The following is an 18,176-nucleotide window of genomic DNA, read 5'->3' on the forward strand; positions in this document are numbered from 1 at the left end:
TTTTTAAAATAATTTATACTGGCTGCAGAAAGGTCACTTCAGAAAGTGCCTCCTGCAGTTGTTACCTCCAGTAGCTCCTTCAACCTGTGCTGTGGCACCCTCACAAGCTGCTTGCGCTCCTTCAGTTTCTTCATCCTGAGACTGGCTATTGGCAGCTGCTGCCTGCAGGCTTCTTCTTTGCCAGATTTCTTCTGCTTCCTCTTGGTCTTGTAATTCACCTGCCTCAGCCTCCTGTACTTCCTCCTGAGGTAACTGTACTGCAGGTAGAGAACCAGAAGTACTTGCAGACTCCTGTGTTTCAGCACCTGGCTCAATTCTAGCTGCATCAGTGGCACAAGCTCCCTCTTCCTCCTCCTGAGAAGAAAAGGCTGGAGTCTCAGGAAATCTGGCACTTTCAAAAGAACACCGCATTTCAACTGACGAACGTCGCACAGTCACGCTTTCGTTGCAAGAGCTGTCTGCCCCTTCCACATCACTCTCCCCTTCTGGCCGGGTACTAGCCTCACTGACGCTTTCCGTGCGAGCAGGATCACTCTGCTCGGTTTCTGATGACATCTGGGAAGGTTCAGACCCTTGATCAATGGATTCCGTTTCACTAACGCCCCTTCTACTCCCAGCAGCGGCAGCTCCTGCGTCCGCACTGCTAGGAGGCTGCTCTGCCTCCTGAGCAGCACACGACTCCCTGCCAGCCTGGTCTGCTGGTGCTTCACTTTGAGAACCTTGCAGGCTTTCACCTCCTGCTAACTGTGATGGTGGAAGCTCTGGGAGGGTCTCTTGCTGGTCATCAGCTGATGGCAAAGGAGCTTCAGAGGCTGAAATGTTTTCATTCTCTGCAGAGCCTTGCATTACCTGATCTGATGAGTAACTTAAACCATTTCTTTCAACACTTCTTGTAGCACCATTAAGCATTACTAAACCACCATCGTCTTCCAAGGAAGACGCAAAACCCAGGTCTTGATGTAGCTCATGCTCCTCTTCATCTGAGTCAATGTGAAGCATAGCATTAAGTCTTGTGTCAGTAGGGAAGCTACTCCTCAGTTTTGGGGAGGCTCCACGTGGACGCTCACCACAGGCAGACGTCCCAGGTCTGGTATGATTATTGTGTTCTATTGCATCCAGATAGTCATTTAGTGAGTCCTGGCGACCTCTGGTAGGTGATGATCTTGAACCACCAGAGGTCAACTCATCCTGGTCCGTTTCCAGAGTTGTACTAGTCCTTAAAGGGTGTCTCAGGATTGCTTCTCCAGAAGATTCCTCGAGGACTGGACCATTGGAACACACTGTGGATGTATCGTGATGTCCTGCTGGCATGTCCTCATCATCGGAGGGGCTCCCCAAGTCTCCATTTACAGAGTGCACTCCTAGCAAAGTGCCAACTGTTTCTGGAGAAGCATCTGCAGAGACACAAAGACTGAATGTGAAACACAATGCAGCAACAGACAGTTCATTCTACTTTGTCTGCATCACAAAGTGATATAAAAATACACATCTTTCAAGATGTTTGCTTATTTCAATCAGACAACTAAGGGAAGAAAATACACTTAAAACAATAGAGGCATCTACAGCATTATAACAGCAGTTACAGAATTTTCTCTGTATAAGTCTATACTATTTTGTAGGATACAGAAAATTTAAGGGGTGTGAAGTATGACTTCAAAGGACTTCCATTTTGCTTTCAAAAGACAGAGCACTGCCAAGCATCTTGCCAAACTGTCAGTAAAACCAGCCTCACAACCAAGGAACAAGTTTTCTACAGCATCTCTCTCATACCCAAAAGTAGGATTTACACAAAGCCAGTCACTGATACCGGTTGTCATTACACCCCTAGCAGCTTGCAAACCAGCATCTGAGATCACATGAGGAATCACAAGTTGTATAGATATCAAATTCTATACACAACATTTATTTTGCGTTAATTTATAGGACTTTCCACTGTAAAGAATGGAAATCTACTTAAGTAAAGTTCATGAGATATTAGGCATGCTATGGTAATACACATAAAAGGGAAATGAAAATAAGCCATCTCATTTGAGAGATGAGATGGTAACTCCCCACATGGAAATTAAACAGGCACAGAGTTGAATAATCCAGCTGTAAGTATCTGTACACATCTGCAAGAAACCTAACAGTGAAGTCAGTGAACTAGAGTGCCTGGCAATAAACAGCACTGAAGACAGAAGCATTTTTTTAATGGTGACAGAGCAGAAATATTAATGAGATAAAGGACTACATGGCTACAAAAAAGGCAAGAAGGTTGTATCAAGTTAAAAGAGCAATATCTCACTACCAAAAAGATTATACCAAGTCTAATGAAGGAGAATCTAAGATCATAAACATGTAAATAGACACATATGATGTGGTAAACATCTAACTGTACCAGCTGTGTTCTGCTAGTTGCCTTCAGAACAGGAAAAAAGGCAAATAAAAGAATTGCCTAATGGAAGCATGTATTCTCATAACCATAACAGATATTCTTGGTTCTAAGCAGGACAGAGTCCTGTGAAAGGAGGACAGGACAGAGTGATCTGCATGTACACTAGCAGAGGAGGAGAACACAGGTGGAATCTTACTTGCAACTGCTTATCTCAGTCAAAGGTGTTACAGAGTGTCATGGTTTAACCAGGACACAGAGCAAAAATGTTACAGAGTGAAGAGAAACAATGAATTTGACTACCCAATCTATCCCGTAAAATGAGAATCATAAGCAGATTCATTTAAAATCTAGCTAACAAAATAGGAAAACAATACAGTAAGTGTTGGCGTTTTGGAATTACCATCTCCAAAGCAGTACCTGACATATCTAAACTTTGAATCCCAATAGAAAAAAAAAATCTATAATAGAGGCACTGTACACAAATCAGAAAGTATATTATCACAGAAAATCCTAGAAATAGAAATACATAGAAACTCTCTCCATACAACTATCTGCAGATCCAGATCATTGACAAATTCTCACCTTCATGAACAGAAGATGTGATTTCCACTTTGAATTGGAGATATCCACTTACATGATCAGCTGGGAGCCTTCTGCCAAGATTATAGCTGAGAACCTGGTCTCTGCAAAAACAAAGATACTGTTTTTTTTTTTAAATTTAACTGGTTTTATTTTTCCAGTATTTTGTATCAGAGCCTCTTATCAGATAAAAGCGTGATAGAAGGTAATTTCTATTACAATCTTAAAATTAAGCCACATACTCTGGCTTGTATGGAAAAGCACAAACACCAACAATGGCATAAAATACCTTTAGTTAACAGATAAAACAGCCTAAAAAACTACTTTTGATCATTTCCAAATACAGATTGTGCCCCAGCAATTCTTATACATCTCTAAATCTCTTCTTAAGTCCTAAAGAAATCAAACAGCAAAGGATCCTTTTCCCCTAACCTCCTCCTTCCCCCAACCCAAAATATGTTTTATAATTAACAAAACTTCTCATTTTTTAAAACCTTCTGCCCCCTTGTGGTTTTTGCTATATACAAAATTCCCAGATAGTTTCTTCACATTTTAGTTCTCATTCAATAAAGCACTTCTGCATTCCTATTTAGAAAAGCTATTAATGCTTGGATTTAACTTCAAATACATTCTTAAGAGTTATTGAATTCAGTGGGACTCAGACTTGATTAAGCATTTGTATCAGCTTGAGACTTAGGATCAGATCCTAGGCTATACATTCTTATTAGGCACAGCCAGAATTCACAGCCCCAGCCCCCCTCAGCACAGCTCGGACAGCTGAAGGGAGAGGAGGGAGCTACTAAAGACCTCCATAGGAAATTGTTGTTATTTATGCAAATAAATTTATATTGGTATAAACACCTCTCCTTTACTGGGAGCACTCGTACTGCAATATGAGTGACAGACTAAAACAAATGCAAGGTCATTACTGAAATAAGCTGCAGCACTTTGCATCCAAACATTAACTTCTGGCAAAAAATGTCCTGAGTAGACAACGTAAGGCAAAGCAGCCTCCCCACGTTGATCTATAGGCTGCAGTGCATCAAATTACTATAGCAGTGTCTCCAGGGTCTGTCACAGATTCATCACTCTGTACTCCAACTACAATTCTTCAGTTAGACTTGGGGGTATCCTCAGAAGATTGCCATGTGAGGTTTCCACAGCTTTTACGTAAGGTTTATATTACTCTAGGCCACTTGACAGTAGAGAAAGCCACGGCATGGATAATGTCTCCTCTGTATTAAGTCAAATCAATACTAGATGATTCTCATGCTCATTTATCATATTTTCCATGAAATTTAAAGCCACTGGCCATTTCATTAGGCAAACTTGTGAGCTATGACGACAGCTAAAAGTTGGGCAGAATTTGAGTTCAGTCTGTCTAAAAGGGGCTGGTTCTGGACTTCACTTTTTCATTCATTACTGATCATTAACACAGGGAAGGGCAAGTTAAGCATATGGTGCACTGTAAGTCCTTGCACTTTGTTCATGTGATTTTTCAAGTTCACGTGTTAAACCAGTAGAGGATTTCAATTGTCCTTGACATCACCAAAATGAAGAAGAAAGTGAAGCTGTTTTAGTTGCTTGACCAAAAACAAAATACAAGAGAATTAGCAGTTGATTGTACGTTTGGTACATTTCTACTTCGTGTCTGTATTAACCACTCCTTTACTTCGCAAAACTTCCGGTGAAGTGTTGTCTGTCTTTACAACGTCTAGGAAAAAGGAACCCTGACAACTGATTGGCATGCAAAAACTGTAAATGGACAAATAAGTTACAGATGAAGAAGCAAAACTGATTTAATGTCAGTTCTAACAGCAGTATGGCAAACCCAAACTGAATACTTACCTATATTCTTGCTACATATTTATTATACAGCCCTTCCTTTCCTAAAAAGGTTTGATATATCAAATATACAAAACTGAAGTATGGAGAAGAAAACAGGAAATGTCTTCCAGAATACTGGTTTGAAAAAACATAGATGAGAACTGATGAACACAGCAAACGAGTAATTTCCAGACCTCACAGCACTAGGAATCCCAGAGCAGAAAAACGTTTTGGGGTTTAGCATGGAAATGAATACCCTGAACTAGGTTTTGAAACCAGTCTGTATCATGGTGCTATCTTTGAGTGTATAGCAGTGTGCAAATTTATTAGAAAAAGCTGCTTGCTCAACTTATCACACTTTGTTGAAACTCAAAGATGAAGCATTTCTTAGAAAAGTTAGATTGTATATACACCTGAAGTGCTCTTGGATGCCAATACAAAACAAATGGGCAGGCTTTTTTTTTTTTTTTTTTTAATAAATTCTCTATCAGAAGACATCATCAAAATTTTAAGCTACTTTTACAATTTTATTCTTACTTTACTTACCAGTGTAACCACCACTTTGGAAACAAAGCTGAAAACTGTTTTCAAATTGAATTTGATTTTCTCCATTTATGCAACTTGTTACTTTGATGGGAATATCTGTGAAAAAGGAGGCCAGTCATTTATATCCTGCTTTTTGTGCAAAAGTGTGATGATACTGCCATGCCCTTAAACTTTCAGGGAAGAATATATGCATTTTATTTCACCATCATTCTTCATGGGCCTCATCCACTGGCCTTCTAAAGTTAATGGAGACACATTAACTTCAGCAGACTTTGAGTTAGGTCCTATACAAAACACACTTGAATAATTCAGTTCCTCCCATTGTCTTTCAAGGAATTATTTTTTCTAATTTGTCAAATATAGCATATATATGTAAAAAGATGTTAACAAAATAATATACTCTACAATTACTGCTCTGTCTTAAATGTAAAATTATATTTTTGCACACACTGCTGCATCTCTTGCAGACCTCCAGCCATTTGCTTCACACCTGCAATGTATCACAGTGCCTAATTACCAAGTCTCAGACTCTTCTCAGGGCATATGGTTGTACGAAAGCCTCGTTGGATCATCCACTTGACTATGCTATCGTCCCCTCCAGTAACCATCATGAACTATAAAACATCTTAAAAGTTTCTACGTGACTTGCACCTTTATACTAGAACAGTTAGCTATCAAAAAACGAACAGAATTTTTTAAAAATAGCACAACAGGTGAATTTGGAGTCCCATCAGTGCGCTATTCATAGCAAAAGGCAATTTTAATTGCGTAGTACCACCAGCACTCTGAAAAACAAGAAGTCACAGCCTTGCAGTTTTGGCCAATTAGCTGAACAGATATTAAATCTCTGATTATTAAACTGACCATTAAAAATACTTGAACTGTAAAAGCAGTGAAATAATGAAATCTGCTTCTTCTAAAAAATTTGCACACAATCATGTATTATTGTGATAATGCCTTGCTTCTTGACTAGCTAGCCAGAGTGTAATGTTTTTTGCAACGGTAACATTTTTTGCACAAAGAAATTAAGCTGAAAACAAATTATAGACACACATATACACAAACGTGGGTACATGCATTCAGAACAGGGTTAGAAACACTGACATCTTCCAGTCAGGCAATAAGGCTATTAAGATTCCTACTAAATTTCTTACTGCAGATGCAGTAGAAATTTGCTGGTCTGTGCCAGTAAGCCAGAAAGGCTGCTCTGCACCAGCATCCTAGATGCTGAGCCTCCCTGATCAACAGATGTTAGCATTAAGAATGTATTAATTTACCCAATTGCATGTCTCTCCAATAGTCTCTGAACTGGTATGGTTAACTTCCCAAGAAAGCGCTTGATGATTGGACGACTCTTGGCAAATTTGTCTTTAACCTCAATTTCCAGGACATCTGTTAGAAGTGCAACAAAAGAATATTTCTGGAAGGAAAGAACATATTTGATACCACATCAATACACCTTTATTCAGAAAGTATGTACATAATTACTACTAGCGTGCAGTGAACTCCGAAAGCAATGATTCATGACAGCAGTTTCCATATTGCAAAATAATGTCAACACAATTTATTAACCACTGTATTTTTGCATATGTAACTAGCCTCTCAGGAAACCCATACCCTTTTACTATTCCTTGAAAATAATTGCTCAGTAAGAAACTGCACTGGATAAAAGCACTTTCATGGTCTGCGTCAGAAAGGAGAAAGCAATGTATCCTACTGCTTGCTTCAATTTGGGTAGTACAAAGCAAAATGAGAAGGAATCCTTGCTGTACTCTATCAGCTTACAGAAGAGTAGCCAGCTCAACGCAGGAGGAAGGAGGAAAGTGTCTCATTCTAAGCTGTGCTTAGTGAACTTCCCTTCCAACACCATGCTTTGCATTAATTTTCTGTATGCATGACAGGAAGTCAAAAGGGCAATGTGTATACAGTATTTTCAGGAGCACTGTAACTAAAGGAGGAGAATTTTCTATAGATTTTTGCCCCAAAGTTCACAAATCCTCTCAGCAAGCTCCAACAGAACCTTTTTCTGCACTTGGGGCCTTTAAACAACATGGTGCTAATTTATAAAAGATTTCTTGATGTCTGGTAAGATCATTCTTCCACCTTTCCCTATGAGGGAACACTATCAACAGTTACTCTCTTCAACCTAGCATCAATTTTCATGTAGTTCATGAATACTTCATCTTTGAGATCTGTGCTGCTCCTTCAAGTCTGCCTGAGGATAGCCAAAAGATTCAGAAGTGGTACAGGGCCAATATACAAGCAGGCATGTTGGCAGACGCACACACATACACACAGTGTGATAACAAATTCCCTTAGGAAAGTAAGCTTAGGAACCAAAGATTTTTATTTTTCCTCTAGATTTTAAGATATTTCAAATAGAAAACCAAAAAAGTATGGTATAACCTACTCAGAAAAGCCAAAGTCATCTGGTTACACTTTTACTATCTGCCATCTTTAAGACCTCTGAGCAAATCGCAACCTGAGTACAATGCCTAATACACATCTGGCTAGATAGCTAAAGATGTATTGAACAAGGAACAAACGAAGGAACAACTCTTCAGTTCAGCTGTAGACATCAGCCAAATATATTCAAAAACAGCAATTAAATTGGGTCAGGAATAAAAACACTTCCTCATGCTGGGCAACTGTCAGAGCTGGGTTCCTGTGATAAACAGAACTTAAAAATTTGTCACTCTCAGTTTGCTATAAAATCGCAAATTATTTTGCAGGAAGGAATAGATGTAAAACAGGATCAATTCTGCACCACTAGGACAGCATATGTAATGGGATCATAAGCTACTGTTGTCAGAGCATTGCTACAGGGAAGACACAGCAGTTAAAGCAAGCTGATACAACATGTGGACCAGTGAACATTATCACTTTTCTAGTAAGCTTCAAAACCAAGGAGAACTGGAGGAGAAAAAAGGGGAAAAATAAGAGTAGATTTTCTTTCTATCTACTGCATAGATGGATGGACAGGCAGGAAGATGAAGAATCAATTTAGAGATTAGAACTCTGATTTTTTTAAGATTTTAAGACTTCCACACATCTACAGTCTTTCCCACAACGAAGCACCCCAGAGCAGTGCTAATGCTGGCCCTGCTCTGTTCTGCTTTACTGCTTGTTTGGTTTGATTATGATTTGTGGGAACATTTTCCAAAGCCCACTCAATTTTCCAGTCTTCCTAAAGAACAGATTAACATTCATCAAACACAGTACAGGCATCTTGCTCATGAGAAAACAGGCGCAGATCAAGAACGCTGCTCACCGATCCTCAAAGGGTTATGGACTTGTGTCAGTATTTTCACCTTGTCTCCCACATAAACATTTATCTTCAAAGGCACAGCCTGGCTCTTCTGTGCTCAAAGACAGTTGTGGGACTGAGTTGCTTCTCTGAGACCTGCGCAGTTTACCCAATATAAACACATCTGGAAAACTGGCTTCTGCCAAACTGCCTTTTTTCCCCCCCTTGCTGAGTAGTGCTGTAATGCCTCCCTCGGCTTTCCTTCCTGCAGCAGTGCATACAGAGGCTACACCAAAGAGTATCCCCTCTGCCTGACAAAACGAAAGTTTGCCACCTGCTATGCACAATGAGAATATCATTTCCAAATGAACAGGTGTTGCAATCACTGAGCATAAATGCTCACTTATTGTACCTTTTCTTAAAGAGTCTTCTCACAACATATAATCCATTTTAATTAATTTATTTTTGCAGTTTCAAGAAATCTACAGGGCTGTTGAGTGAGTTCAACTCTTGTTAGCAGAGAAGGGAATGAAAACCTCACAGCAGTGCAGCTTAAATACACAGCTTAAATACACAGACGATAGCCATTTCTATCCAACAACAGGGTTCCTAAAATTACTACAATTTCTGTGTCAGTTTAAATAACTAGCTACAAAATTAAGCTCACAGTCTTCAGAGAGTAAGGACTAATGCATAAAGAGAAAATACAAGCCTGGTACACTGCATCAGCTGGCAGACAGCTCTCAAAAGGGATACATTACCTCTCTGTGCCAAACAGGATTAGTTGTGTTACTGATGATAGTCGACCTTCTTTCCTGGCCATGATGAGCAAATGTAGGAAATGTACTCTTCTTGCCTGGCTGAATGGACATCTTTAGATAAGGATCAGGGTTGAAGAACATGCCTTTTTTAAGTCCAACTGCTCTAATATCTGTAAAGCAAAAAAAGAAGGAAGGAAAAAGGAATTGAGTAAATTACAGCTAGTTCACAAAGTAGTGCATTCCTGAAATATTACCCCGGAAATCAATTCACCATAAACTACTAAATAAAGCAACTTAAAATTACTCATACATTAACTGGATCCAGTGTACAGAAGATAGTTAAAGCAGGAAGTCAATTGTTTTCCCAAGAGACTATAGGGAGGAAAGGTACCAACATCCTCATTTACACTTTAGCCTCCAGTCATTTGTAAAACAAAAAGCATGAACTTGTAGCTCACCTACAAATGTTTTTCTCAGCATGTAAGGTATTTCCACTCTTAAGAAAAATAAAAAAACACAAAAAAACCACCACACAGTACTTGCTCTATTTCTGGGTAAGGGGAAGGGGCTACAATAAAGAACTGTATGGGAAGTAATGTAGTGAACTCACACTTTCCCAAAGTTGAGACTTTGATAAACATAACTTCGAATACTCATTATCAAGGTTGCTCTGGACTATGATGCACACTTTCTCCCAACTTAGAAGAAGATAACCTATCTCATATAAAAGGAGGCAAAGTTTTCTGAAAATACTTCTTTTTCTTAGGGAAACCTCAGTACTGCAGCCCTTGCGACTTGCAACAACAAATAATCATTTCCTGAAGCGCATATTCTCATGCCTAAGGACTTTAATGATAGCACAAGTTTCAACAAGAACAAAAAGAAAGAGGGGTTTTTTAATCTAATATTAGATTTTAAATTAACTGTAAAATATTTCTCTGGTTTGCTGAAGCACAAGATTTTTGTGTCTTTCTCCATTACGTACTCCAATATGCTGCATGCAGTCTCCATGACTCTAATGCAACTGGCACATACATACTTAGATGAGCAGTTTATACATGCAGGCAAAATTCACTGCACTAAAATGAAATGCCGCGCCTGTGGATTCAATAATAAGAAAAAAAAAAAGTCCTACCCAATGTTCAAAATTAAGCCACACAGTAGAAATACCATGAAATAAAGGGTAATTGCCTTTAAAAGTAACAACTTTGCACAGGCAAATGAGCAACCAAAAAGTGTTCTGGGAAATACGTTACAGACCTATCAGTCGATATACCTTTCAAAATTAATTTAGGGGACTCCTCAGGCTGAGTCACAACCTCCTATTAAACACAATAGGTTTTTCAGAATTCACAAAACAATTATTTTTATAGTACTCTCTCTGAGTCTACACAACCTATCAGCTCTATCCCAGATAACTGCTGAAAGACCATTTCAAAAAGCGGGGGTTTTTTCTGCTCTACCCCTACAATCTCTAAATGTTTTCATTGTCAGCTCTTCAAGATTCAGAAGAAAATTTCTTCTGTCTTTGCTCAAGCTGAATATGCTTTAGTCTCACACAAGACTTCCTGTGGAATAAAGTGCTAATCAAAACAAGTGAAGCTGGTAGATTGTACCCCTACAACTATTTTGCTGTAGTGACAGCTTAGCTCTATTACAAGATTTTTTTCCTTTCTAAACCACCATTTGCAGCCATTGCTTTTTTACTACTTCAGAGTGATGGAACCAGCTTGTATTTTACTTAGAGGCTAAGTTTTCCACTCTTCTATCTGAGAGGAACTGTCCCTTGTGCAAACTCGAAATTTCTCCAAATTTTTCATGCTGGGATCCATCAAATCCATTTCTTTCACTCCTGGAGATTCATGATTCTGGCTTGTTTTCAACAAACAGAAGTTCTAAAGAAATGACATCTTTTAAGCCACTAGAGTGTGCTCCTACAGAGGCTAATGAAGAAAAGTGTTCATCTTTGATGTTATTTAAAACAGCAATTTTTTTTTAGCAATAATTTGTAAAACACAGAGTAGTGCTGTTTTTTACCTGACAGGGTAAAGCTGACTAATTTCCTAGAGTGCTGGGCTCCAGAAGTACCTTCATCCGTGCCTTCTACTCCCATCTGAAGAGGAGAAAAAAAAATGAAATATACCACAGAATTTTTCGTCTGCTTTGTACATGCTTGAGGATGATAATGCAATTGTAAGGTAGTATGCAGGGGAAGAATCTGACCAACTACTGCCTATTACCATGGACAGGCAGAGCTACAGCATTTGTTTCTAGGAAAATATCTGTTATTTATGCCACGCAGTGCTAATACACCAGTACTTGGAACCTTCCAAACAGAAGATGTCTAGCTCTTTCCACTAGCAGAAGAATTTGTCTTTCAAGACAGAGATGTGCATCCAGCTGAATAATCTATCACGAAGACATCAATGGAGCTATCTTTAAAGTCAAATGGTTCTCCAGGTAGGCACTGCACTCACTCCCAGGCAGAAGAGGTGACACAGCCTGACAAAAAAGCTTCAGCCAAACACAGTGCTGGGGATTAATATTAGTGATAGAACAGGAAGTCATTTGATCTATTGAACAATAAAAAAAATAAGCTGAATAAGAACTCACACACCTATGTGTGTAGATGAAGCATGTAAAGCAGTTTTGAGCAGCTGAACAGTTGTTTGAAGTTACTGGACTGACAAATTATTCTGGAGCCATGGTAGCTGCAAGGAACCCGCTTTGCATTAACCAAAACCGTAATGATTCCTTTTTATATTGCTTTAAGCTATTTAATATCATTAGTTTTCAAATATTTCCCACGATGATCAGCAAGCACATTGGAATTTCATCGGAATTAGCAAACATACAGAATTTTTCCCATTGCAAAACTCGAATACTTCGTACATATAAGCAGTCAAACAAAGCGATGAAGAAACAGCAATGACGTTGGTGCCTGACGTCCCCATGGGCCTCGGCGGTCTTGTGAGGGAACACACCATGCCAGCAAGTGTCACCGCTCACCAACCAGCCCATTCCCTTCCCTCACTGCTGGCTTCACGATGCACACTCGTTCTCAGGGCAGGAAGATTCTCACCAGAGTGCTCGAAACTATCCCTTTCCCACCCAGCAGGACATCATTACGCCAGTCACTTTATATGGATGCATAAGTGGTGACAGCTGGTAGTAAAATTATGAGGGCATCAAAAGCAATGGGTTAATTCCAGCTGGATCAGCATCCCCTCATCTACAGACAGATTTCCCTGGAGGCAGCAAGGGATGCATCCCCCTGGGATGGTGACACTGCCCAGGGAAGGCCAGAGGAATGCTATGTATTCTAGTCTACTCTTTTGGGCTTATTCTAATATGCATTGTTTTCTTGTTTAAAATGTTATTCATCAACAAAAAGGCCTTCCTCATTCTACACCTATTTTTCTGCTACATCACGGACTCTGAATAGTATTGTTTACATTGCTAATCATTACTTCATTTTATAGAAAATAGGATTTGCCCACAATTCAGCTATAATAAAATGAATTGTAACTGTTCCCTAGCACTTCCATGGTTTTGCTATATAACCTTTTCCTGTTCCATTATGATATGAACAGCAATTTCAATTTTTCTGTGCCAAGTACAAAATTTCATCCCAGCATACGTGCTTAGATTTTTGCACTACAAAGGCTATCTCATCTGGTGTAACACAGTGTTTCTGAATGCTAGATCAGGCCTTGTATTTCCAGTAGTTCAAATGAACACAACAGAATGTTAGCTGCTTATCCAAAAATAAGATGGACTGAAATGCCTGGTGTGATATCCCATCAGTATGAGGAAAGCCAGAAACATGTCTCCCAGCCAACCACGTAAAGCGAAAACGCAGAATGATCCAAGTAAGCAGGTAATTTACTGCAGCTTAAAAAAAGGGAGTGGGCATGCCATGACTCTCTTACCACTTCCACAAACAGCACTTCTGTGACAAATGACACGACCAGTGCCAAGAGAACAAAGTATTCTCTACTGCACAGTGCTTAAGCTCAGCACCAAAACCATGAAAATGGTGTGAGGTATTAACATTTAACAATAGGTATAGTTACGTACAACTAACTCAATATGATATTTTTAGGAAGGCTCGTATGACATTCTCATCAGGAAAACTAATCGCTCACTATCACTGGCAGTCTGTACTGTTAGCACAAACAAAAACGTTTATATAAAATTACACCTTTCAGCAGGTGTATAAATTCTGTACAATACCCATGACCCTACGTTACCTTTCAAAGGAAAGAAATTTAAATAGCAACAGCCGGTTAACCCCTCAAGATTGACCAATGACTCAAAGACAGGTCTTCAGGTAGCTACCAAGTAAATAAATGGATATTCAAAGACAGAAGTTCAGATGTCCTTTTGTGCAATGAATCTCAAAAATATTGGTGGCTAGTATGACAAGGCCAAGAAAACACACAAGTTCAAATGGTTTCTCCATCCAATATAATCATTCTGCTTCTCAGTAATGATATAGTACAGCACATAGCCCATTTTAAGGGTTATTTTGAGATGCATTTTTTCCTTTGTTCAAAATCAGGCTACCTTACTGTCTTTAGTTTATAAATTGATATTAAAGACAGTTGCTGTCAAGCTCATTAACTGTAACACATTTTCTTCTGTAAAATATCAAGAGTTCATAAGCCTGCTGCGAAACAGTATTATTCAGTCAGATCTGACAAACATCTGACACTTAAATGATGCTATCAGCTAGGTCTGTAATTCTAAGAGAAAGAAAAAACATTTGGTATAATGAGATATAAAGTCTAGTATAGCACACGTAGTATCATATAGGCATAGCATGCACTTGTATGTAATATACAATGCTGAAAAAATGCAGGATCAGAATACAAGCTATTCAGTCTGAATAACTTGTGCTCTACAGTATCTTCAACATTGCAGTTGTCAGGACACCATCCTGACAGACGTGATCTTAAGTATTTGGCAGCTAATATCAATGAATCAAATGCACTGTGAAACTTCATGTCAACTGAAAAGCTAACCTATTAGATAAATTACTTCCATCAAAAGCACCTGGATACAAGTTTGGAAGGCTCTTCTTCCACTACTTATTTAAACAACCAAAAAATCTCCTCTAAAACTTTCAGTGTTTCAAAAGAACAAGTCTCATAATGAAAGCATAGTAAGACAACAATAATTCTCAATAGTCAGAGAATTACTAAATTTCAATGGTATATGAACACTCAAAAAATTCAATAATTTTTGCAAGAGCAGAGTTTTGTCCAGGTTCAGTTTTATACTAACAACTGCTATCTCAGCAACAATTTCATTTTTAATATTAACAAATAAGAAGAAATGAAGACTTTTGGTAAGGATTCAGTTTGAGTTATATAGCCAGTGTGAAAAATTTCTATTATGGTATTAAATTACAGCAATCTGTAAGGCTCAAAATTGAAAGCAAGCAAAATCAAATTCTTAGCATAAAAGATTTCAGTTAAGCTCAGTGAGTTTTTACTGTTATTTTATGACAAACAATACAAAACCATGAAAAGCATTTCCCAATTTTGGTGATTTTTTGTCAGGCAATGTAATTTTTTGCAAAAAATTGCAGTCAACGGTAAAACTAGGAGACTTATATTGATAGGTTTGTCTGACAGTTAATATTATCATCTTATACAAATACAATGAACAAATAGGCTAAACTTACCATCACAGCAGGGTTTTTCACAGTGATACATGGAGTAGTAGCTCGGAGGGCTCCACTAACACCATGGTAGTATTTAAAACAGATCTTTATTTCAGCTGAAAACAAAACAAAAATCGCATTAAACCCTTCATGACTGACCCTAGACAAAAGAGAGACAAGGAAAGGAACACGTGCATATGGGGAGTCATAGTTCAATTCTGTCCATGGAGTCTGAGTTTGGGCAGTTGACTGATACGTTTTCGCTGTAAAAGCACACAGTAACTGTAACTGAAATATATTTTCTCTCAACCTGTAGAAAATTGGAAACCTGTCTCAAAGAAAGTCTGAATAGAGTTTTTAGCTAAAGAGCTTGTAAATGCTGCCTTTTTTTTTTTTTTTATTTTAAATTTTAACTAGATTTCTACTCAGTCAGTAAAAAAACAACAGCTCATTTTTTCCCAGTTCTTGCAGTGGGATGTCCATGGTCACTTTTGGGTAAGAAACATCTAAGTATTCACATGAACAGTTCACATGAAACCGCTTTTGTATGGGTCCGGAGGGAAGGAAATGAGATCAGTATTGATCTCTGAAGACAAGTCCATTTCAATATAATAGGGTTAATGTGAATTATTATTTTTCAGCAGATTTGTAGGTTGCAAATCAAAAAATAATTACACATGTTTTATTCTTAAAGTACTTAATCATATGAAAATGGAGACCTCTCTCTACAGCCTTATACACATAGGTGGTTTTCAAACCAGTGATGAAAATGTTTAAAAGTACTGCATCTTGTATTAACTCCTGCAGATCCCGACTGATAAGATTTCCCTTTTTGTGTGACCTTTCAAACCTTTTGCTATCATTTAGTATGCCAAACCAAAAATACCCCTGATCCTGGTAAAATAAGAGAATAAACAGACACAACTTGAGAAGGAGACAAAATACTACAAAATTCAAGCTCTTAAAGTTTGGACATTAGCCCTACAGATATTCTGACATTCTGGTAGGAGTGGAGATGCAAGTATGGCTGATCATGGTGGAAAGCTATTAACATGCTGTTCAGTGTATTCCTGAAAGCTCATTCTACACAAGTAGGATCCATCATTCAGTGATCTGTCTTCAGAAATACTTCAACAGGAAATTAAGAATAGAGCAGCTGGTTATCTCCTCTTTATGTGTTGGGTCCTTCTGTTACTTAGCAGACAAAAAAAGTAACTTACCTAATTCGGCAGCTTGTATTTTTGCTACTATTTCAATATAATCAGCTATGAAAAAGGCTTACTGAGACATTTGCTATTAGGATGCTTCTTGTCAGGCTTTGAAAGAAACCGCATGACACATATCTGAAGGAAGCTTGAAGCACTTCATAGTGGAACACAGGAAGGTAAATGTTGCACCATGTTTCTGGTCCCACTGAATAAAGCTTTGTTTGCTAAACTGCATTTACTGCAAACAAAAGAGTATTATGTTTAATCAAAGCCTGACCTCCACTGTTGTTCCTCTGCATTCTTCCAACCCAGCAGAACAGCTATAATTATGGCTACCCTTGATCCTGTGGGATTTTCCCTATCTGGAACAATGCCTCTGTTTTCCTTCTCCGTTGGGGTAACGCTTCTGTGTGAGGTTGATGAGGGTTTACCTCTGGGTACAGAAATGGCCACAGGCAGACAGCAATGGCCACAGGCAGGCAGAAATTACAGCAGCCAGTTCAGACAGACCAGAGGATGCACATTAAGGTCTTAGCAGTTCAATTCCTCTGACTTGGTTTAACAATATGTCGGTAGTCCTAAAGTACAAAACTGCAACGTTTTGTATAAGGTTTTGAGACACATACTATACGATTCCTTGAGGGCTGAGGTATTTCATCACTGCAAGATAAAATACCCACTTATCCCTACCCAGAAGGAGCAGAAATCCATCCTGCAAGCCTGCTCAGCCAAAAAGGATTATTTATTTATTTATTTTTAAATTTGCTGCAGTTATAGGTCAACATTTATTTACTATCTTCCTCCCAGAACAAAGAGGCGGCACCTCAGAACTACCCTTCAAAGGAAAGTGTCTGGCTGACAGCGCCTCCAGGGACTTATGAGGTGCAGGAGCTGCTGATCCCACTTCCTCCTCCTCACAGCTGAGTTCACACACAGTCAAAACATGCTCTATTTACCACAAGCTTTACAGCAAAATTCAAAATGCAGACAGGATTTCTCATCACCTACAAAGGTTTATCAGACCTAAAAATTACAGGTCAGGACCTGAAGGTTCTTCCTAAACTGAGCAATTCTGTTGACCTACCAACAATGCTTGTATCCAAATAGACACACAAGAATTTCTAGCTCACATAAAATTGGAGTTTCAGCACTTGCGAAAGTTGGCAGGATTTATACCAAGAGCTGGACTCTTCCACATTGTAAAATGCACATATTAAGTAACCAGAATTCAAATCTTGAGCATCTCTTACTCACACTGTGAACGTATTATGACTACATGAGAGCATGGTAAGACAATGAACCATTCCACCAAGACTTCTGCTTTCCAGCTACATTGCTCAGCTTTATTGCGACCCAAACTTTTTTTTCAGAGAGTTTCTGGAGCTGCTGTTTATTCAGTCTGTTGTTGCTGACTATCTTCTCCCAATTCATCACTTCCTAAAAGAACCTAGCAATGGAAAGGCTATCAGCTGCTGCTTCTATCCACAGACAGTCCATAACATGATGGTGGACAGAAGTTTGTTATATATTCCCACTACACTGACATGTACATTCCCCTAAAGGCTGAAATGCAATGCTATGAGCTTTGCATCCTCAGATTTCTTTCTCTCAATGACTTCTACGAGTGTACAGTACTTTTCAATATCTGTATGTGGCTGATGATAGAAGAAAATAATGTTTGATTCAAGAAATAGATCTGATGATCCCTTTCATATAAACTAAATTTAAAAAAAAAAATCTTCAGGACTAATTGCTAGAAATAATGAGAAAAAGCAGAGCACTTAAAAACACGACATGGAGACTTTTTCTCCAACTTCCCAACAGAAGCAGCATTGATTTAGTTTGGGCTTTATACAGCACTACACACAGGAACGGCAGACTTGCTGTTAGCATTGTGTTGATGGGATTAAGACAAGAGAAGCTGTGCCTGAAATTCAGCATGAAATTGAAAAATGGGCTACCA

At 38.6% G+C, this 18,176-nt stretch overlaps 1 protein-coding gene across 1 annotated transcript in view; it reads right to left on the bottom strand.

Annotated features, from left to right (window-relative positions):
- The window catches only part of HECW2 (HECT, C2 and WW domain containing E3 ubiquitin protein ligase 2), a 114,315-nt gene that overhangs the window by 52,445 nt on the left and 43,694 nt on the right, over positions 1 to 18,176 (bottom strand). The window contains exons 3-8 of the mRNA XM_050899757.1: positions 15,027 to 15,121; positions 11,372 to 11,447; positions 9,335 to 9,504; positions 6,604 to 6,746; positions 2,957 to 3,057; positions 66 to 1,394 (exon numbers count right to left, since the gene is read on the bottom strand). Of these exons, the coding sequence (XP_050755714.1) occupies positions 66 to 1,394; positions 2,957 to 3,057; positions 6,604 to 6,746; positions 9,335 to 9,504; positions 11,372 to 11,447; positions 15,027 to 15,121 (1,914 nt within the window). The remainder of the gene's footprint in view (positions 1 to 65; positions 1,395 to 2,956; positions 3,058 to 6,603; positions 6,747 to 9,334; positions 9,505 to 11,371; positions 11,448 to 15,026; positions 15,122 to 18,176) is intronic.

This window comes from Gymnogyps californianus, chromosome 7 (assembly GCF_018139145.2).
Source record: "Gymnogyps californianus isolate 813 chromosome 7, ASM1813914v2, whole genome shotgun sequence".
In the NCBI taxonomy this organism is placed as follows: Eukaryota; Metazoa; Chordata; class Aves; order Accipitriformes; family Cathartidae; genus Gymnogyps; species Gymnogyps californianus.